Source organism: Chelon labrosus, assembly GCF_963514085.1.
Source record: "Chelon labrosus genome assembly, chromosome: 15".
NCBI lineage: Eukaryota > Metazoa > Chordata > Actinopteri > Mugiliformes > Mugilidae > Chelon > Chelon labrosus.
In genome coordinates this window covers 13,999,545-14,022,881 of record NC_140348.1, presented here as the reverse complement: position 1 = coordinate 14,022,881, position 23,337 = coordinate 13,999,545, and the positions used below count along the sequence as shown (strand labels likewise).

The following is a 23,337-nucleotide window of genomic DNA, read 5'->3' as shown; positions in this document are numbered from 1 at the left end:
ATGTACGCTGCCGCCCAGTTGTATCTCACTCCCATTTCTGTCCGTGCTTTGATTTTGTGCACATACTAGTAAAAAGATTTTATGTGAATGGAACATCTGTAAACAGCAAATGTGACCAGAGATAACACAGATAACGGTAACACAGGAAGCAAATGAAAGTAAACTTAATTTTCCTTATCTTCTGCTGTGCCACTAAAAGGATTTATTTTCTTATCGTTTCCTATTTTTATCTTTTTTTTTACAACACATGTCCTTCAGGTTGAGTAAATAATACAGAAATACAGTTGAGTATTAAATTCTGCCGGCAATGAATCAATGTGATCAAATTCTTCTATTCAATTTGATGTTGGGGCCAAAAAATCTGAATGACTTTCCTGACGTCCAAGTTGTTTTTCTCCGTACACACACAGTTCTACGTCACAGAATTAAGACAATACACCTGTGTTTACTTCTCAGGCTGTTGAATTGTCACATTTCTGATTACTCCACACAATCATTTATTGACGTTGGCTGCGTCTCCCCCACAGGCATCACACCTCCTCTCTTTCTCTCTCAGCCTGCCTCTGTCTCTCTCTGTCTTTCTCTCTGTCTTTCTCTCTCTCTGTCCCCCCCTCCTCCTCCAAACCTCCCCTCCCACACGCTTTGTCTCACACACCTACTGTCTACCCGCCAGGTCTCTGTTGCTAAGCGACAAGCCATGAGCGCTGGACTGCTCTTATGAGAGCGACGTTTGTCCATCATGATCGTATCCTGCTCCGTGCCGTGTGCGTGCTCTATCCCAAGACTTTTCTGTATGGATTTGTAGTGAATTTCAGAAATTGGTGGGGTTATTTTTTCATACTTGCACTAAACCGACCAATGAAACAAACTGAATTTAGGTTTAGGTTCAACTCTTAAAATCGTGGCTGAGCCTTGCAACTTCCTAAGATAGTTTAGGATCCTAAAAAATGAAAGAACGCTCCCATTTCAGCCAGTAAGACTCACTGAGAATATTGAATTTAATTTTTTTCATTAACTTGCAGAATCCGCTCCTTTGTTCTGTAGTTATACACAACATTGCTGAGCTCAAATATTTCCCGAACACAGTGAAAAAATGACATCACAACACCAAAATATTTTCTGTCGCAAAATAGAAACTGCACGGAAACTGAATGCTGTAATCCGAAACTGCTGCTGAACATGCTCCAGCCACGGCTGCACCCCTCCCGGCCCCTCCCTGGCTCCTCCTCACGTTTCCAAGCTGCAAATTTCCCCGTTGCTTCATTCCTTTTGATTAGTCCCTTGGGCTCTTACAGCTTTTATTTTGACAAATGAGCCTGGTGCTGAGCTGTAAGAAGCACTTACATGAGTATTGATTAACAGTGGCTATTAGCTAGGCAAGAGGAAACTAAGACGTTCTTACAGTAAACCTTCATAGGCTACCCAGAGCCGGTTAAGTAGGTGCACTAAGGCTGGGGATTACTGATGTGGATTTCCTCGCTGCTGCATTTGAAGTGAAGATCGTGAGCTGGAGTTTATTTCACTGCAACGGGCAGAATGCGTCTGGTTGAGTGGCCTATTAAAGCTAGCTCAAAACAAAGACCACCTTCATAATATTGTGTGGATCTCTCTGGTGCCTCCAAAACAGTTGTGACTCATCGGAGAATGGACATGGGCCTTCTGAGGGTGTCCTGTGGTGTCTGGCAACAGAATGTTTTTAGTGGGGGCCTTTGAGTTGAGGGGAGGGGCCTCTGTGGATCCCACAGATACTTGATCAGTTTGGGATCTAGTGAATTTGGAGGCCAGGTCAACTCATTGTGCTGTTGTTCATGTTTTTTTTTAGTTGTTCCTAAACCGTTCTTTGTGTGTGTCCCTGTGTCAGGCTGCACCCTTCTGGGCATGGCTGCTGACATCATTGCTATGGGGTGGGGGTGTCTGGTCTGGTCTTGGTGGGTGGTACATGTCTAAGTAATATCCACATGAATGCCAGGTCCAAACGTTTCCCAGCAGAACATTGCATTGTCACAGGATGGTCAGTGTTATTTACTACTCCTGTCAGCGGCCATAATGTTGTGGCTGATCGATGTAAGTACATGTATTTGCAGCCACTATGTGCATTGGCACCTTCTCACTGGCTGCACTGCTGCTGCTGCTCCGGTGTAATTTCACAAAGTAAACCCCTCTGTCATGTAAATGTGGCCATAACCCATTCTGTGTGTCAGCTCCACTGACTTGTCCTTGGGTTTGAATAGCACAGCAATGATCAAGTGCGCACTGTGTGGACAGTGGAGAAGAGCTGATTCAGTCTTCACATCATCCCATCTGAAAGCCAGCTCTCTTTCCAACACAGCCTGACAACACATTTTTGTTGTTTGTTTTGTGCTGAATTTTCTGTGTTGCTTGTTTGAGCGTGTACCAACCCTGCATAAGTCAAACTGCTGACTCCGGGGAGGTGGTTTTCTCCCCCCTTACCCGCCTTAGCCACCCCAGCATCGCAGCGCCAGCGCAGGGAATGCCTCTCTCGACCTCAGGCGAAAGGCAACTCCCGCAATACTTTTTCTCAGCTCCTCAAATCCCAAACCTACTCCAACAACAAGGGCACTAACCGGAGCAGGCAGATCCCAGCGAGAGTGTCTGTTTCTATAGTGAAAGTTCTTTGATTTGGTGAAGTTGAGCACCACACAGTCAGAGATAGACACAGAGAGGATGCCTCAGTCCTCCCTCGCAGCCCACTTTACACTTGACATCACATACAGGCTTAATGCTGTGCAGTTCGGTCCAGTGTACCTCCATAGGCAATGACCTTTCTCATAAACACACAGATTGGTTTGCTGCATTGCCATCTTGCATAATTACGCTGGCCGTCTGTAGGCTTGTATACAAACTTGTTGTGATGTTTCATCCAGACTCCAGCTCCAGCTACTTAATAGATCTTGTTAGCCGAGGTCAAAGTCTTCCCTTGTCTGGGATCACTGTAAAGAAACACAACCTACCCCGTGGAACATGCCGAGGGCCTCGGTTTGGACAGATAGGAGAGCACAAGCCATAACAATCTGCAGCGTCCTCTCCGTGTTTCCTCTTCCTAACTCCAGGGTTAAAACGCGCAAATTCTGTATGAAGGAAGCTGATTTGTTTTCCCCAGTGGGAGGCGTGAGATCTAAATTTAAAATGATTAAATGAGCCTAGAGTTAGACAATCATTGGCACTTCCATTTGTCAGCCTCTGAGCTGTTCTCAAATCAAGGGCAAGTCTCTGAGTCATTAGACTCGGATGACTGCCTTTTTACAGTCTTTAACAAGAACCCCTGAATTGTGTGTAACACTGTTTGTGGACCTAATCGACACATTTTCAGAAATTGTAGGGAGAAAGAATTTAAATCCAGCTTTGTTTAATGCTCCCCATTATCCGAATTGCTCTTTTTTTTTTTTTTTTTTTTTATACTCGCCAAACAATTAATTGGGGAAACTGATTAAAATTCAAACCCATTACTCTTTTGCTAATGTTCCACATCACACATGTGGTTTGAGCTTGCCTAAGTAAATTCAAATAGTCGCGTGCAGCGGCTGGCATCAGTTAAAGATTTGAGAGTATTATTGCAACGGGAGAAGATAAAGGTAATGAGACCTGTCTCTCAAGCAAAGAGAGCCTAATCTCCTTGGTCTCTTCAGGCTTCTCTTAAGCCGGTGGAGTGGAGTGGAGTGGAACTGAGAGGACAGGGGAGAGCAAAAAGAAATGGGAGAGGAGAAGTGAATTGGCACGAGAAACGGGGAGATGAGATGACATGGGCAATAGAAGAGAAGATGAGTACAATATGAAGATGAAAGGGGGAAATATCAGATGGTTATTTTATGGTTGTATGTTCCGGCAAGAATGTTTTGTTCAGAGAGGAGTGGTTAGACACACAGGAAGGTAGAGGAATATATCAAAAATAATGCTCAATAGATCCATTGTTCTGTGTTAAAACAATTAATCTGCCGCTGAGCTGAATATTCAGCGCTTGAGCGACTATTATCAGAGAAAACCTGGACATGTACTTCCCATATGAGGTGGATTTTGTAATTTTGTGATTCATAGCTTATAAAACGGCTTGGCAGGAGGCATGTTGTCGCGTATATGCACATGTGCTAAGTCGGTGTGCGGAAGGGCCATGCTCATACTTAGTCATTCATATCTTATGCATGCACTGCAGCACTCCCATCATGCGACCTCTCCTGGCCATGTGCTTTTCTCTAGTTGAAGTCAGTAGTCACTGATTCATTAAAGCTGTTTTCTTGTTGTCTGAATCCAGACAAATGATTACATAAAACAGAAAGGAATTAATTGTCTGTAACCCGCATTTTGTTTTACATGTGCATGCTGTTTCTGCATCTGGTAGAAAGAACATAAACTCTTTGTTCAATGAAAGTAATTGATTCATCCTATTAAGGATTAATAAATCCACTCTGTATTATGGTAAATAAACCATGGATATTTTGCTTTTTGGACTGTTGATGTCTTGGCTTGTAAACAAGTATAAGCTTCACTGTACATGTATTTGATATATACAGGGGGTGGCTGTTACTATGTCACAAACAGATTCCCTTACGATATTTCCTTAAATACAACCCTAATCAGACATAACATTATGAACACTGTCGGGTGTTCAATAACATTGACCATCCTGTGACAATACCATGTTCTGCTGGGAAACTTTTGGACCTGGCATTCATATGGATGTTACTGAGACTACTGAGATGTTACTACCACCCACCCAGACCAGACCAGGTACCCCCATAGCAATGACACTCCTTGATGGCAGCAGCCATCCCCAGTAGGATGCAGGATGACACAGGCACACACACAAAAACTTAGCTTAGGAACAACTAAAAAAACATAAAGAACAGCACAAGGTGTTGACCTGGCCTCCAAATTCCCTAGATCCCAAACTGATCACGCATCTATGGGATGCACTGGAACAAGTCGGATCCACAGAGGCCCCTCCCCTCAACCCATAGGATCCAAAGTCCCCCACTAACAACATTTTGTTGTCAGACACCACAGGACACCCTCAGAAGGCCCATGTCCATTCTCTGATGAATCCAAACTGTTTTGGAGGCACAAGGGAGACCTACGGAATATATACAAATATATACACAATATATATATATATATATATATATATATATATATATATATATATATACACAATGCCATGCACTACTGCTTTAATTTAATATTAACAATGCGACCGTGCTATTTTCGCCACTTTGTTGTTCTGGGTTACTCATCCAAAGTATTGTTCTATTTCAGTCACTGTGGGCGCTATGTGTGTCAGTGTCTTTGTCAGCGGTTGTTTATGGTAATGTGCGAGTCCCGAATGTTTTGCGGTAAAAGCTCTGTTACTTTCTGCATCTGAATTAAATTAAAGCTCTGGTGACTATTTGTGGAAATATGGTGTATAGTGAACAATCTGTAATCTGCAATCTGTAATATATCTTTTTAAATGGAATAGCATTAGAGTGCACAAGCCAGCAAGGTTTGCATGAGTTAGTAGTACAAAGGAAGTAGGAGTGATTGGTTGGTGCTTCTAACTACACAAGTACAGGCTACAGTGCAGGACTGTTTCCTATGTTTGGCAGTAATTCTTTTCTTTTATCTGGAGCATCAGAAACCTCATTTCGGAAAACCAGGTTGAGGTAAAAGACATGGGAATTTCTCCACAAACTGTAAAGGATAATTGAAAAAGATGCTGATTAACCTGTAAAAGCCCTGCACAACTATAAAAGTCATTTGACCCCCAATTCTGCGCTCTGCTGTTTGTTTCCTTGTTCACTTTCAATACTGCACCTCAGTGCACTGTCTACCACTTCCCTGCTAAAAAATTCATCTGCCTGTCATATCTGGATGTTGCTCTTTATAGAGCGGGTTCATTGATCAGTGCAGGTTAGACGGCAGGGAGCCAATTAGAGCAATAGCTACCATCTTGTTTGTTTTCCTCTCTCGGAAAACACCTAAACGGCCTGTTCTGCTGAAGGTAATGGGGCCCCCGATTTCATCTGTCTGTTGTATGCTGCGTCTCCTATTGACAGAGAGCAAGCCGTCTGTCCGTATTTAGAAGGAAAGCTCATTAAAGTCTTCTGAAGGCAATAGGGGATCAGGACTAAGACAGGTGACTGCTTGATAAGGCTGTTCTCGTAGCTGTTGCTGTTGTTGTTCTCTGCACTGCTGATTTTTAAATTCTGGTGTGGAAGAAAAAAGCCTCCGGAGAAAAAACCTGATCAGTTTGTTAACATGACGAAGGAAACCTTTTTATAAGCAGAACTCCAAAATGGCTCATTAAATAAACAAACCTTGAAGCTTGAATGAAGACAGGAATAAATGCTCACACGATCAAATGCAGCTTAAAAAGTTTTCGCAGCGCCTTAAAATTGGCTTTGTAGAAGTTTAATCAGGATTGTAGTTCACTGGCGGTCTTACTTAGCTGTATGTAAGAGTGTCCTCTTTCCATATGTGTAATAGCCCACATGATTGAAGTGAACTGAGACAAGAAACGGCAGAGTCAGGAACAAATGTTACGGGCATTAAGAATGAAGAAAATTACTCAATCAAGTAACTGCGGATGTTCGCGTTATTGCATTTTTTCCAATTTGCATTCAGTTTCTCACCGAGCATTTCAAGAAATGATCACAATAGACTGCGTGGCATGCTGAAATGTACTTAAAACACATGCTGTATTAAAAATGGACCCATTGGCTCTGTGAACCTGGAGCTCCGTTATCAGAGATATGACTACAGCCCTCTCTCTCTCTCTCTACGGCTGGGTTCGCTTCCGAGTAAGACTGCGAGCTCGGAACACACTATTACCTCCTGATTCATAGGTGTGGTAAGCGATGGCGACACAAGCCGAGCGCCCCCTGATGAAATAGAAATCAATCATTGCCCTTAACACACACACAAGCACACACACGGTCTCGCAAAATTGTCAAGTGCCCTTGAATGAATGAAAGGCGTATTTGTTAAAGCAATAACAGAAAATGGAGTCAACCTTCGGGGCGTAGCTGAATAGATAAAGGTTGGTGGTCTCGGGCACCGCGAGAGCGACAATGTCATTTTGACGACCGCCTCTGTTGCATTTACTGCGAAAATGACGGACGACAAACATGCAATTGTTTATACAATTGTCAAAGCACGGAAGAAAGGTTTTAAAAAAAAAAAAATATATATATATATATATATATATATGCATGTCTTCATACTATAAGACCTTGTTTGTGCTATATTTAAAGGTGCTTCTCGTCTGTGTATTCATCTTGGAACGCTCAATCACAAGGTCTACCAAAATGGTGGAAATTAGCCTGAGGTGGTTGTTCCATGGATGGCTGTAGTATGATAAAGGCTGATGTCATTCAAGCGCGTTCCTTTTTTTTTTTCATTCCACCTACTTTCGGATGTGCTTAAAATGGTATGAGCCGCCTCTGAAAAAAGAAAAAAAAAAAACAGTAATGTAGGTTACAGTCTGGCTCAGGATACATCTTTAGTATCATTTAACGCACTGAATGCTGAATGTTCTTATTGCGCGAACAAAGCACAGACGTTTACGCGCATGACGTTCGCGTAAATGTCCACGAGTCTTCTCATGTCGGCGGCCGCATTTGTCGAGTTTTATTAAGCGGGCCAAAACGAAGTGTTTCTATTCAGACCTGATTTGCATAGAAAACAAGAATGTGAGCCTGTGTGTGTGTGTGTGTGTGTGTATCGCCATAGTAACAAGCCATCTCCAGCTGGTGAGGAAATATAAATTAAACCTGTCGAGAATCAAATGACCAATTATTGCATGTGCACATGTGGAATGCGATTTGTGGTGGTACATAGCAATCAATCACACTTTTTTTTTTTCCCCCCGCTTCTGCTCAGTCATTCGCTTAAATCTGCACTCCTCCATCTACATTAAAGTAATTATGTTGTCTCTTATTTGTTTTTCGTGGTCTTTGGGTCTTTGAGGTCATAAATCTTTCTAATGTCCGGTGTCCGCGGGAATTACGCAGGCCATCATCTGCGTTTGCAGACTAATACGCTGGAAAATTTGTTGATTAGGAGGTTTTTGTCTGTACCTGACTGACAGTTGCTTACCTTGTTGAAGGTCAATTACTGTTCACAGACAGGAGCAGAGGTGACTGTGGCGAATTCCAGCCGTCCCTCTAGATTAGAGTACTGCGGAGTGGCGAGAAAATTATGCTATCGATTTTTTGTGAGGTCTGCTGTGTTGCCATTTACTTCTTAGACACATAACAAATTACATGAAACGTGCAGTTAGGGATATGTGGTTTGGTTTTTTGATAGATAAAGCTCTTAGCTGCCAGACAACCGCATCCAATGGGAGTGGAGATAGAGCCCGACATTTGCTAATTTCCTCCGCTCTTTAGCCAGGCCTTTTACATCCGATGAAAAGCTTTCATTTGGGGACTTTTATTATGCACCCTACAACTTTTTTATGCCCTCATTTAAGCCACTGGCCGCCTATTATCTGCTGACATTAAGATGATAAAACTCAAAGACGTTACGGGTGACGAGTGCTGACCTTTCAATCTCCCACAATTCACCGCGTCGTCTATTTTTATCCCGGACCACTGGGGCTTGAAATGTTGTATCAATGGACGAGGTGCAGTACAGCGTTATGAATCAACAGGACTGTACATTAAATTTTTTTTTCTTTCACTCTCCCTCCAGTTGTAAGGAAGTAACACTAATGTAGATGTATCTTTATTCTGTCGCCTTTTGTTCGAGCGGCGGGACGTATGAAAGAACGTACGTTTTAGACATCACGCGCTGCCAGGCTCACACTATACTCTTTCATATCACTGTCTTATTGCTTCTCAGTCGACTTCACAGTCGGGACAAAAAGCGTACTTGGAGTGCAGCCATTTGGAGGAATGAGTTCCGGTCCTGTTGCGCAGATGAGCGCGTTGTCCAGCGGAGATGCAGAGGGATGTAAACCCTTTGGCTTGTCCTTCTGTTTGCCAATACTGTGGATGCGGTTTATGGAGTCCACAAATCACCTAATCCTGCTATGGCCTGGAGTTCTCAAAATACGCCTGGCACAGAGGGGGCAGCGCAGGGCTAATGTGATTCTGGAGATGGATCAACTTTTCAGTGACACTGATAGCCTTGGTGGGTGAGACCATTGATCACGCTGTGATAGCACCCTTGATGGTCTCCAGATAGTTTGGACTTGTGGTTCAATCTCATCAACTATTGGTGCACAGTGCCACAAACAAATCTGCCAAAACCAGGTTTAACAGAAGAAAAAAAGAAAGAAAGTGGACTTATTTGTCACAGCAGAACCCAAAGGTTTCCGTGTTGACCAGCCACGTTGGACGTCAGCAGCTGTTGAGTTTAAACTGGCTGTGAACTAGTCCTGTGAGATACTTTCTCTATCTGTTATCTGGATATCTGCTGCCTACACGAGAAGCCAGAAGGCAACCTTCGCCGTTGCCCCCACTGGCTAAGTCATGCGATGAAAGCTGACAGCTTCCTAGGTTGCTCTTCACATATCAAATGTGTTCACAGTATCAGCTATATCACAGATGTACTCAGCTGCTACACAGCCTCTGCTTTACATTTGCGTGGAGGATTTTTGTTGACCGTGGTGGTGTCGAATATGGATGCTGTCCTGACAAGATTGCCTTCCAGGGGCTGTACCTGTGTAATCCCTAAATAAAGGACATGATAGCCTAAGTAAACCCTTTACCTCGCAGTCAGCAGGCTTCGGCCTACAGAGTCCCGGCACCTAGAGTCTATTTCAGTTTTGAACTTTGTCCTCTGTGTTTTGTGCAAGTGTTATAGATATATGACAAACATTTATGGCACTAATTGTACGGATTTCTTTGTTGCCAGAGGTAAATGTATGTCACTCAACTCACTGCCTTTTCCTATGGGCTCGCAGTAATTAGCTTGTACCATTTGCTCTCCTTAGCTCTATATGGTTCACTAGGCATGACCTACACACAGAAATAACAGCTTTTCTCCACATGGTGTTGTCAGATTCCGGCTTGCACCTGTTTATGTATGCCTGTGAATTAGTATTTGAAGAGGCTCTGGCTTCCTCCCCTCTCGTCCCTTTTGCCATGACCCAGTGTAGATCTGTAACCCAGGGACACTGGGTAACTGTACCGGCATTAAAATAGCAAACAGGGGGAACAGAGCATGTTATGAGATTCACTAGTTTTACGTCTCCCGGGGTGAAGCTATAAATAGCCTCCCACACTGGAATAGAGTTTTCCCCAGCGATGCGGACGAAAGCCAGAGGAACAGCTGCGTTAAAGCCAAGTCCTGTTAGATCAGCAGAGTCAGATGGGCATGTTCCTGTCTCGCCCTCCTGTCTTTTCTTTCCGTCTCCCTGGTCTCCGACTTCCCAATTCTCTTGCTCCTGATCTGTCTTGCTGCCTGCATTTCACCTACTTGTTTGTCTCCCTGTCTTGCCATATCTTTGTCTGTATGCCGCTGTCTTCTCCCCCTCTGCCTGTGCTTGCTCAGTTTCCCTGTCTCTCTTCGCGTCTTTTAATCTGTGTCGTTGTCTTACCCCCTCCTCCGCTTTATTGTTCTGTCATTCTATGTTCTTGCCTCAGTTCCTCTCTTTCTCCTCAGTCCTGTGTCAGATTTTATCTTTCCCTCTCTTGCTCATTATTACCAGGCCTCCCCTGTGTACTCTGTTAATTGGTACAATCCTAATATTAACACTGTTCATCTTTCTTGTTATAAAAAGCTTTTGAGAAGTAGGAAGATGAACTACATACATCTTTAATAGAAAATTTAACAGGTGCGCAAGGCTCTGTAAAGTGTACGATTGGCTGTTTGCACTCAGTGCTTTATCATGCATAATCGATTTGTAATTATTTAGGTGAAGTTGTGCACGCAGTCAGCACCGAGACAATGAAATGTCCACATAAAATGAGACGTGGAATCTAAAGATTCACAGAAGACATACAGAAGCTAATGCAGATGCAAAATACAGGACGAGCCAAAAAAAGAAAAAAAAAAAGAAAACAACAACCCAAAAACCAAAACATAATCTGCAACTTAAAGTCTGAACACTTGACATTTCAGTCAGCCCCTGGTTACAACAAGGAAGTGCACTTTAATGCTTCAGTAAACACTCTTCTAGCGGCTGCTTCTACTTTAAAACAAGTCTGTCAATAATAATTTCGACAGCAATCTGATTTCTTGCTGCTCATGTTGCGTGTGCTTTTCACACAACAGCAGGGCACAACGGAGCTTTTTCATTTGCTTCTGCAGCCCTGTCTACATGTTGCAGCTCACTATGGAAGCGTGTTTTTGCTCCGTTCATTTCTGCAATGCCGTACTGACGAAAACAGGCTAAAATAATGACAGATAGATTGCATCTTGCTTGACTGCCAGCTAAAGAGTTGTTTGAGCTGTCGTAGCTGAAACTGAATACATTTCTGATATGGCTGTGGGAGACTGCAGTAAACAGTGTAGGTAGGCAATTTAAATTCAGCACGGTAATGGGAGACTCCACTAATTAGTGAAAGTGTAAGCATTCTTTTAATTGATTTTCAAACTGAAAATAACACCAAAAAGTTGGCACCGCGTACACAGTATTTGCAGAAATACTTCTGGAAATAGAAGACAGTATTCATCTCGTCATCGGAGAAACTATTAAACAGGGATGTGTTGCTATACATGAGCAGTTTTTTTTTGTGGAAACTTAATTACAGTTTTGTTACAAGATATTTCCAAAGAGATATCCAAACTCATCAAAGCATTAACATTAAGATGAACTGAGCCATTTCTTTCTGTACCTTCAAACTGTAAGGTATACTTCCTCGTATGCATATGAGTGGGTTAGTGAGCACTAGTTTCCATACCACCATGCTTATTTCTCAATCTACTTTTTCCCAGAATGCATGCAGTGGGTTAGTCCTAAATCCAATCAGAGCTTTTTTGTTGTAAACAAATTCACCTGTGCAGTGTTCAGACGACGTGTACGACTTTGTTGCCGTTACTCTTCTGTTCATCACAGCGTAAAGCCCGTCAGATATTTATTGCACAGAATAAGTTTCCAGCTGACCAACTGGCAAAACCTGCAAAAATGTAGTGGGAGACGGAAGTTAGGCTGTCTTCTAGGCTATGTGAAATGTGGAATATGTTGCATCTTTCTATATAAATTACAAACCCGGAAAGAATCGCAGAATTTCTTCCCATGTTTCTTTGTCTTTTGCCACCTTAAGGAATGTACCAACCAAATGTGAACAAGAAAACATGGTGCATGGGAATTGATTCCCGCTTTTGTGTGGTTTCATTTTTCATCTGTCTACTGAGTGTGCATTAGCACACCATCCATTGATTTTGAGCCTTTGCTTCATTGTAACGTTTTGTCCCTTTTTTTTGAGTTTGCTCATAAACACATTTCCTGACTCCGGCTGCTCCCTCTATGCCTGTCTCTCTCTCTCGCTCTGCCTGTCTCCCTCCCAGTTTGACATCACAGGTGTGTATATATAGCCAGCAGATGGATTCTCCCTTAACGGTCTGCTGCGGTGCTTTTCTCTTCCTGAGCTTAACCTACCGCTGGCTACTCAGATGAACTAGAAGAAATCCCCTGTTTAATATCTCTTCTGATTAACCACGCCATGAGTTTGTGACTACATTATTCATGTGTTACGCTCCACTGCACACTTATGCACATTCAGTAAAACATTACAGCTGCTGAATGAGTTCTTATATCCTTTAAGCTTAGGTGTGTACCAGTGAAAACAGCTGCTGCTATTCCCAGATTAAACTGGTATCCATGGAGGTCTACACACAGAGGGTATATTACCTGAAATACAAAGTAATACAATGAAAATCTTTTCTTGAAATCTCATACATTTATGAAATCCACAAACTCAAGCTAATAGGCGGTTTATGCTTCTGCATTAAGTTGACACAGAGGCTACGGCAACAACGCAGACACCTACGGAGAGCCTAGCGCGATAACTGACGAGCACCTCTCCAGAAATGTAACTATGCGCCACGGTGACACAGAGCGCAAGAGCTGTGATTGGTCCACTTGGTAGCGTGTTTCCGCTTTGGTATTTCCGGCAGCTTCTCCATGTCCGTAATTGACGAATTGATTGTTTTGGCTCAGTAAATAATCGGTGAGGTTAACTGAGGAGGTTTGGAAATACAGACATTTGTATGACTCGGGTTTGGCTGAAGTTTCAGTCGCCATTGTTGAAAGTGAAGCAGGAGATGGAAACAAAAACTAACCCGACTGTCAAAAAAGACACAGCGCCGACTAGCGCTTGGGTGGTGGTGTTACAAACTGAGCCTGACTGACGAGCGCACAAGTATATTAAATGGCTCGCACCGGCGTTGGCTACGTGTGCAGGTTACAGCGTCTAGGTCCCGCAGAGGCATAAACTCCGCTTAATGTGTCTGTGGTGTTTGTATTTTTGAAAACCTAAATTATAAAGATGCGGCACGTCCTTGTGTTGTAGCACTCAGAACCTGTCAGTCAGCATTTACCTCTAAATTGCTGTGACTGGACAGATGTCTGAAGGAACTTAAGGCATGCCTGAAAAACGAATGTGGAGGAATCAGTAGCTAGGGGATTTGGTGTCTTCCTTGCGTGGTGCGCCGTATGTGTGTGGAGCGTGGCGATTTTGGATGAGAAGCAACCGATGGCCACAGACTTGCACACACATACTCCATGTCTGGAGTGCTATCGAGCAGGCACACAGCCAGTCAGAGTGAAACTTTAGACGTCCCCCGCGCACGGCGACCCGCATGCATACACACTTTGCCGAGTATTTGCAGCATGTGACAGGCGAGACGCATGCTGGCTACGCGGCCCGGTACTGGAGGATGATGGACAAGGGCCGGTTGGCAGATTAAGAGAAGACAGAATCTTAGTCATGCAGCCTGCACATTCAGTTACATATACACTTTTAATTATTTATCTGATATCCTCCAGCTTTCTTCCAGCTGGAACTCATTCACTGTAAGATTTTGTGACACCAGCTTGAACTTGATATGAGCCTGAAATGCAGACGTTGTTTACATGAGTGTTTCTTTTTTTTATGTGGTAGTCTTGCTGGTTATGGGGTAATTGTGACATACATAATGTGAAATTTGAAGATAACAAACCAAAATACAGATAAGATTTAGGATTAAATTGGTGAAAGCTAGATTTAATGTAGGATTAGGTTTAAGCGTACAGTAGTTTGGTGAGAATAAAGAATTAACTGCACGCACACCTCTTGGCTTAAGAGGGAAATTGAACACAGGTTGGTGGAGTGGAAGATAATTAACATCCATTAGAGCAAACACAGCACTTAACTTTACACAAAGCTATATCAAAATCAGGCTAATAACTTTAAGACCTCCAGTCTTCTTCATTCACACCCCTCTCTTAATGCTCTAGCTGTCGTTTAAAATCAGATTTCATGATTTCATGAGATGTTCAAAAGCAAAAGTAAATACTTCAGATGGCACCCATGACAAATAATTCAAAAGTTTGTGAGTCTCCTAACACTAAACCATTTAATGAGTATATAAAGCATGAGTAACCGAATTATCCACTGGAGTCCTGAGAGGCCCAACGGCAGGAACGGATAATGATCTGATGACTAAGTCAGGCTTTTTTAGGGCCAGTTTATTGGCATTGTTATGGGGTTGGAATGAAATTAGGAAAATGGCAGCTGTGTCCATGCCATATCATTATCAAATGTAATCCAATTTGACCAGACAATCCGCTTGAAATGGACAGAGCACCCTCTTGGGCTCATCTGTAATAGCACAGCTCTTTAGCCCTGCAGAAGTTCCACTGTTTTTGCGTCGCCTATGGACCCATGTTGGTCACCTCAGTGGTCGCCTGGCCTTTAGTTGCATGTCTTTGTGGTTACGTACAGTTCCTAAAATTAAAACGCACGCAGCGACATCCTTTTTGGATGTTAAGGTGTCATCAAAACAAACTGTAGACATTTGACACGTACAGAACAAATTTCACTTTGTTGACGAAGCACATAATCTGCTTTGATGGCTACTTGTCGGATGTCACTGTGAGCAGGGACATTGTGAAATGTATTCCAAGTGCTACATGTGTACCCTGCGGTAATATGAGCCTGTCTCCTTGGAATGTACCAATGGGCCGCCATCAAACGGCTTAAAAGTTATTGCAATTCCAGGGATTCTCAGCAGACGCCAATCGCTAGGCGTAACCCCAAGGTTTTGTGAGACAGAGGGTGACACACACACATATACTGTGCAGCTTTGCAAGTGTGTGCTTGTGTGTGTTTTGTATGCAATTGCAGACTTTTGTTACCTCAAAGGCTGTAAAACATAAGGAAATCTACTCATTTCCCGTAAAACTGATCTCCCGATTGTGTCAAGTCAGGGGCGAGCGAGTTGCTGTAGAGGAACAGCTGCATGCAGTGACTGTGCCAGGCAAAGCATGTCACTGAACTGCCACGCAACTATGCTCACTCAGTCAGACACATAAAGGAACGCTAAAAGGCCTGCGTGGAACCGCACTCTTACACTCTCTACCCTGAGGAACAATTAACTTAAAAAGCCATATGGGCAAAACAACTAGAGCGACTACATATACATTCTGTCATTGTCTAAGTTGTACGCTCATTCAAACACACATAATCAGCACATAGCAGATGGATGCCATCGTGGCATGATGGCTGCAGTGACAGCCCCTTTTTTCCCCTTCAGAGGTTTGCAGCTTGTCATGAATGTAGACGTGCAGAAGCTCGTGAGAACAGAAGCCTTAAAATAACATGATATTGTTTTACAGCAGGGACTGGCGTGTATAATAAGTTTGTTGATTATATTAAACAAACTAGTGTGGCCCTGGGGGTCTTACCTAGGTCTTATCCTCTTTGCTCCATTTACTTAGGGATTTTTGTCTTCTAGGAGGCTCAGAAGGTGAACAACCCGGCCAACAATCAGGCAACAGACAAGCCAAAGGGTACTGATGAGAAGGAGGAGGTACCAGCCAGTGAAGTGGGATGGATGACTTCAGTCAAAGACTGGGCCGGTGTCATGATCTCCGCTCAGACACTCACTGGCAGAGTTCTGGTAAGTTTTCCTTGTTCTAATGGATATGAATGTGTCAAATCGCAAATCCCAACACTTTCTGAACACTAATCATTTGGCTTTTCCACAGTTGGATAAGTGAAGCAGTTTGGTGTTTCCTTAAGCAGTGTGGTTTTCACACCCAAGCTCGCTTTCAGATTAATCCACTGCCATGTACACATTCACTCACCTGTTTTATACAGGTCCCACTGGAGTCACACTTTAGGGCAATTAACTTGATCCCCACTGAAGCCAGTGGATGCTCAGTCCTCGCTGAATCACAGTTGGCTATTTGGCTGGCACTGTCAGACCTTTTCTGCACTGCAATGGCCTATGCGTGGCACGTTGTAGCTCACTCTGCTGTGCCTCTGCCAGGTCAAGTGTGTTTGTTTGTTTGTGTGGATGTGCATGTGCGTGATTGAGCTGTATGCGAGGGAGGTTTTGTTTGTCAAGGACAAAAAGTAGCAGATGTGGTGTTTGTGCAGTAGCCGTCACTGTGGTTTACCTCTTGTTACGTTACTGCTGACTGACCTGCTTTTTTTGTTTTATCTCTCACTTCTGAATCCAGAATTCCTCCTGCGCTTTAAAGCTGTTTGCCTGATGTATCTGCAGGGGCCTAACCTCTGTTTGCTGATGGTCATAAAGTGAAGTAGTCACAGATTTAGCTGTCGTGTAACCGTTCATTTGGATACATAATCCAAGAGGACACAGTTTGATGTTCTACCAACCATGTAACCAACATTTTAATCAACCTCAGTGGTGTTTTTTGTCCTGTGGTGGTTTAAGCAACCAGACAGCATTAGTGTGTGCATCCCCAGCATTTCTGATGCGAACCTCCCCTCAGCTTAGCAAGATGTCTGCCACTCGGCTACACTGGGCAGCAGCCCGTTAGCTATGATCAGCATGCTGCCTGTAACTGCAAGCCTCATTGTATTTGCTTCCTAAAATATGGAAAGACTTCACAGTGACTGATTAGAATTGGGGCGCGTGCAACTTAACCCCTGGACAATATGTCCAGCGTGGATAAATGATGTGGTGTGAAATGCCAACAGCTTTTGTGTGTCTTCATCAGTTTTGGTAACCATACGTTGCGTGCGGATTTCCACATTAAGCAGACTTTTTTGTCCAGCTTTCCTTTCATGTCCTAACTTAGATTTTTTACATCAGATTACTGACAGTCAGCCTGCTTTGCACTGACATCCAGAGTGCGTCCGTGGACTGAATGAAGCCGCAGTGGGAGGAAGGAGGGAGACGGATTCAAGCTAAAATGCTAACACTGTCATTGTTAATGTTTGCTGGAATGTGACAGTTTCCTCACGCTTGGTGAGAATAGCCTGGAGTTGAGAAGGATTCAGGCCTTTCATGGTGGAAAAAAAAAGACGAAGAATCGTGTAGGGAGCTGTCAATTTACTAAATGAGCCTCTCTTTCATCACTTCCCCACTCGCACAGCTCTGCTGGCATGGACACAGCTCCAACTCTCTTTCATCTCTGCTCTGACTGAGTGCTCCCAATCTGCCCTGTATGTATATCTGTGTGTGTGTGTGAAAAAGCGAGATAGAGAAAGCAAAGAAACTTGGAGAGACAAGCCAACAGAGAGAAAGATAGGCAGGATGAGGAGTAAAACAGAGTGGATGTGACACTCAAGGAGAAGTAAGGCACAGGTTGCTTTAAAGGGGTTTCTAGGCATAGATATCCCAGTGTATCACCCACTGTGATTTGTGCTACTTCTGGTGGGGCAGATAATTCAACCCAGCAGGCTGTGTTTGCTTACGTGCTCACTCTAATTATATGAAGCGCATAACTGTGAGTGCTCGGTGAAGGTGAATGAATATCTCTTCGTGTGGGTGGAGTAAGTGCATTTGTGGACGTGCATACATGCAAGTATTTCTCCACATATGCAGTACCTGCGCGAGAGCTTGTGTGCATATGTGTGTAGGTGGGTAGGTGGTTTTCGTGGGGCTCTTGCTCTCCCCTCAGCACTGCAGATCAAAATTGCGATGAGTATCCGTGTACACAGAACCTGCCTGGTAACCATAGCAACTGCTGTGTGGTGGCGCTCAGTCATCTGACATTAGGGGGTTGTCTGCTTGGGCAGAGCGGTGCAGAAATAACATACACACCAGGTCTTTCTCTCACACTCAAGCGCAAACACACTCAGGTGGGGTTATATCTCGGTGCAGGCACCGTTCTACCCGGCGGGGAAGGACACAAAAGCAGAATGAGATGGATACTCTGTGGTAGGCAAAGAGGCAGACCTTCCATCACTGTTCGTTTGTGTGCCTTGACGACTTTACTGTTAGTGAAAGATCAAGTATACCCACAGGCTTATTGAATTACCAGACAAATCTATATTTACCTGTGGCATGGCAATATGGACTTCCCCATGTTGTTTTCCGGTGCAACTCTTTTTGCTGGAAATAATTTTCCTATGTAATTCAGTTGCAACAGCCAATAGGTTTTGAAGCGAACATATTCACAAGTATGTTGACGCTGAACTTGTGAGTAATATGTTCATTGAGAATTTGGCTCATTGTGCTTTTAGGGAAACATTGTGGTCTTGGTGAATACAGAAAAAAAAAGAACGCTTTTATTTACATTTAATCGAAACCAGAGCCTTTTCCAACCCTTAAACACTGTGCGCTTATTGCTTAAAGCGAAACACACACGTGCATCGGGTTGTAAATTCACATCTTTCGTGGGAGAGTCGGGCGCTTCGTTCGCCCTCCATCCGCCCCAACCAACTCCTGCCGACTAAATTCATAAATGCGTTCCTTCAAAACAAAACAGGGCTGCTCCGTGTTCGGCGTCAGTAAAGCAAGAGCTGTTTTGTTATTACCGCATAATGACTTTGCCAAACTACTTTGCTCTGATCAGAAATGTACTTAATGAACACATATCCACCCACACTGCATAACCATTAGGACCAGGCGTGCTGCATGAGGAACAGATCATTCTGGTCATTAGCGACCTTGTTTTCAAGAAATCCAATTGCTGAGCCTTGGGCTGCGACGGCAAACAAAGAGCACACCGGCACCTGTGTGAGAGAATTTAGGTCTACATCACTATGACTTATGTGGTAATCCGTTGTTGCCTCAGATTGATCATATGTCATATTCCCCTGTCTTCTTGTGATCTCTTTGACCTACCGGAATGAGAAACGTAAATCCAATTTATTACCATACGTGCCTTATACAACACAGACAGCATGAGCCTGTGTTGCTCCTCTTTGTTGGTCTTTAGCTCTTTGTTTCACCCACCTTTACAATATCACCTTATCAAATATTTACTGCTTCTTTCGCACATGGCCTGTTTCCAGTGTAGTGCAGTTGCCAATAAGCTTGAGGATAAATGGGAAAACAAGATGGGATGGACTTGAACATAATTCAAGAGCTTCCTCTGCTGGTGGCGCAGCCATCAATATTAACAGAGTAGAAAAACACAGTAACTCTAATATAACACGCAATGCCCAGTGTGTTAAACTGGTTTTGAATGAATTGACTGAGGCCGTCTTTATGGACTTTCCAGAGCAGGAAGCAACTAAATGACTAAGTACCAGCTGCATCTCAAGTAGAACGTGTCTCGCTGAGGCCAAGGAGACAGCTGTCCACACAAAGGCACTACATGTGGAACATAGGTGAAAAGGAGAGCACCTCTGCCAGTGGACAGCTCATCAGTTTCTTGACAACCGTATCACCCCAGTTGTTTTGTCGAAAGACCTCATTAGGCGCTCAAGGGCACGATGTCCGAGGAAGCAACTGCCTGCTGGAAATATGCTGAATTCTTGCCCCATTATCACGGCGTCTCCACTAACAGATTCCCACAATAATGCTACAGTATCAATGTATGTAATCCCATAATGTCCAACAAAAACAGCAAGGATTATAACCTCTGAATGTAGATATTCACCCTATCTCTCTGTGCTGTGGATTTGCACCGCATGGCGGGTCCAGAAATAGGTCAGTCCTGCCATCTTTCTTAATGGGATCTTGGGTGGCAACCAGGGACCATCTGTTCACATGGCCCGCTCCCTAAACCCTATGGTCATCCCTCTGCCTACCCATCCACCCACACGCTGCATGAAGCTCTGCATATTGACCCCTATCATCTTCACATACAACACATCTGTTTCTCCTCACAGTAAAGTGACAGCAAGTGCATTCTAACTGCTGCTGTGACAAATCCAGCACACTTATTTATTTTTTTTTTTGTTACAGTGGAGCCTCTGACAGGAAGCACAGTTTTCTTTCACACGCTTTCTCCTTCTGTACACTTTTGCCTGCGATTACCCCTCTCTTATCTTATGTGTGAACAGTTGCTTACAGTGTGTGTGTGCGTCTTGGCAGGAAACAAGGTGAGATTGTGCAGAGAGTGTAAGGATAGCGAGCTCCATTGTGTTTCCATGTGTCCTCAAACATCCTGTTGTGGAGAAAATAACTGTTCTCTCACACTCCCCATGATTGCCTTCCTTCCTGCATAGAGAACAGCTGTCATTCACAGTGTTCCACTTTTCAGGCTGCGATTGTTTATGTTAGTGCACGGTGTGTTTACCTCTATGTATGAGTACATCTTTGTACTGACAGCCCTTCGGGCTTGCATAAGCATACTTGTGCATTTTTTTTTTTTTTTTTTACAGCAGCCGAAGGGTGCTGCCAGAGTCTGTTTGCATCCCTGAGTTTACCCGTGAATGTATCTGTGTGCGTCTGATGCATGTTTGCCAGAGTAGGTACGTGTGTGTGTGTGTGTGTGCATGTGCACGCGGGGGTGGTTGCTTGTGTGCATGCTTAAAAGCGCAAATCTATGTGTGCGTGTGTGTTCGGGCTGGCTAATTACGCTTTCCTGTTGAGTGTTTGGAACTAATTTATTGCAGTCAGTAAACTCCTCGGCATGGATACAGCTGTCAACACAGCACCATCTCATGCTCCTCCGTGACAACAGGCTCATCCCTTTGCATAAAACTAACAGGCAGTATATATGTCTAATTATATGCACCAAAGACTGTATATAAATATGGACAAAGCGTCCCCACTTCCTTGCATTGGCCAAACTGACGCTATTTTCCCGGGGATACTGGTTTCGCCATCTTGTGAGTTTGGAGCCAGAGTCAGTGCAGTATGGTCCGAGAGTGGAGAAACGTGGAGCCGTGTTATCGATGACCCGCCCACGCATCCACCAGACTCACCTGCATTTTCATTTAACCAATAGAGAGCTCTGCTCTACTTCCAGTAGCTGCAAGGGAATGTTGAATTATTACACGAACAGAGCTGTTGGCATGGCAACTGGTAGTTATCATGATGCCGTGTCCTGTTTCAATAGCGTCAAATAACTAACTAACTAATAACTAAAACAAAGCTACGTAAAATGACAGAACCATCCTTGAAAAAAAATATTTGACATGTGTTTTAGTTTTTGCCCAAATCCCATCCGCTAACATGGAGGGGGCGGAGCTTATGTCCTATACTGCAGCCAGCCACCAGGGGGAGCTCTACTTGCTTTGGCTTTACTTTTGGGGAGCTGTTCCGTCGTCCATCTTTATACCGTCTATGATGCGTTCAGTATGGTAAGGTATCTTTATCATGTATCATTGCAGGCATCAGGAGTTTACAAAATAATGTTCTATTTCCTGTTTGAGAACCTCAATGAAGTCAAGTCTTTACAGCAAATTCTGCAAACATCCTCCTGCTCACAACACACAAGCACACAATGAGCTGTCTTTACATATCAGTATCAATATCCTTAAATGATCATATTGGCAAGATTCTACTGACACTCACTCAATTAGCCTTTTGTGTTATCACCCAGCTCTCCCTTGAGCGTATGAACAGGATGGATGTTAAAAGTGCCTGCCTGAGAAAGCGCCTGTCACATTAATGTGAGAAATAGACTATCAATACCCACGGAGACCATCTTCATACAAATCGCCACGAATATTTTGCAAACCAATTCATCTGTAAATTAATAGAAGTGGACGCGGACAAATATTTCACCTCTGTTTTTCGGCATTCGGTAACATGACTCCGTGTTCCTCTATAATAAAAGAGCCAGTCCGTTCGTATTTCCCTGAACTCAACCTCTGTGCCTGTTAAAACCTCCAGGCCATCTCCTTGCCTCCTTTCCATTTCTCCCATCTGTTGAATTTAGCTGGCCGCACGGCTTAGTAATTTGTCATTTGCCGTAATTTATCAGTTCAGTCGATGGCAATCCAATTGGCATTGACTTAAATCCTCTGAACGGTGATGAATGAGTGTTTATCCTGGAGGGACCACGGGGGACAGGCACTGCAGCAGACAGAGTGTGGTGGAGGGAGGCGAAGGAGGGATTTGGGTGTGGTATTAGCCTCTATGCAGGACTAAACACATAGGAATCCCCATATACTTCCAAGTTAAATGCTCAAGTTTAGAGCAGAGATGTTTTTACCTTGGCATCTATAATTTCATTAATAGCATTTTTTATGTAACTCATTTAAATAAACGCTTTGAGTGACACGTGGGTGCCGTCACAGGTTGTAAGCTGGCTGCCAAGGTGTCGCCTGCCCATCTCAGATCACCCTGCACCTCTGTGCCTATATCTGGATTAACCGAAAGGGTTTGAACTGAGCTTCAAAACCACTCTTAAGGAATCTTGTGAGTGACTTTTTGAGTAATTTTTTTTTATTTTTTAAATGAAATGTCCAATGTGTATACAGTAGTAACTTTTCAGACCCCCAACTCTTCCACTAACACCATTATCATATCAAAATGATAATTTCTTGATTTATTAATACATTTAGCTCCACGCTGTAGCTCCAAAACTAATGACCTTCTCATCAGTCTTGCACTAAATCTAAATGTGGACACACTAAAATGAGCAGATGAACATAGCAGACATTAACAAAAAAGCATGTTTAGCCCAGAAGCCTGCTGCTGTCTTGTTACTAAAGATATTTTTATGTTTTGTTTTTTACTTTGTTATAATGTTAGCTTTACCCTGATGGCAAGAGAGAAAAAGATAAACACCTGATTCTTCAACTTTTATGTCTTGAAAACAGCACAGTTACAATTTCTTTAAGTAATAAGGATGTGGTATTGTGGATTGGAGACTTTGCTGGTGCCAGCGTTTGATTTAGTGCTACATGTCAGTGGGATTTAATTGTGGTTCAGAATTTGTTCTCATACCAGGGCTGCAGGTCAGCTGTTTGGAGTCAGCCCTGCTGGCTTGGTTTTTCTGGGCTGCCGCCACATAAGAAACCTAACCCGTGCACCGAGCGGTGGAGGAGTGCAGGAGGAGGTGGAGGGGAGATGAGAGGGAAAGCAGGGTGT

General features: G+C 43.5%; 1 protein-coding gene across 5 annotated transcripts in view; it reads left to right on the top strand.

The window, feature by feature from the left end:
• Nucleotides 1–23,337, top strand: part of kcnma1a (potassium large conductance calcium-activated channel, subfamily M, alpha member 1a) — a gene marked incomplete at its 3' end in the record, with an annotated part of 130,894 nt that overhangs the window by 19,571 nt on the left and 87,986 nt on the right. For all 5 annotated transcript variants that reach the window (XM_084561382.1, XM_084561379.1, XM_084561383.1 and 2 more), the window contains exon 2: nt 15,880–16,044. In XM_084561382.1, the coding sequence (XP_084417508.1) occupies nt 15,880–16,044 (165 nt within the window). The remainder of the gene's footprint in view (nt 1–15,879; nt 16,045–23,337) is intronic.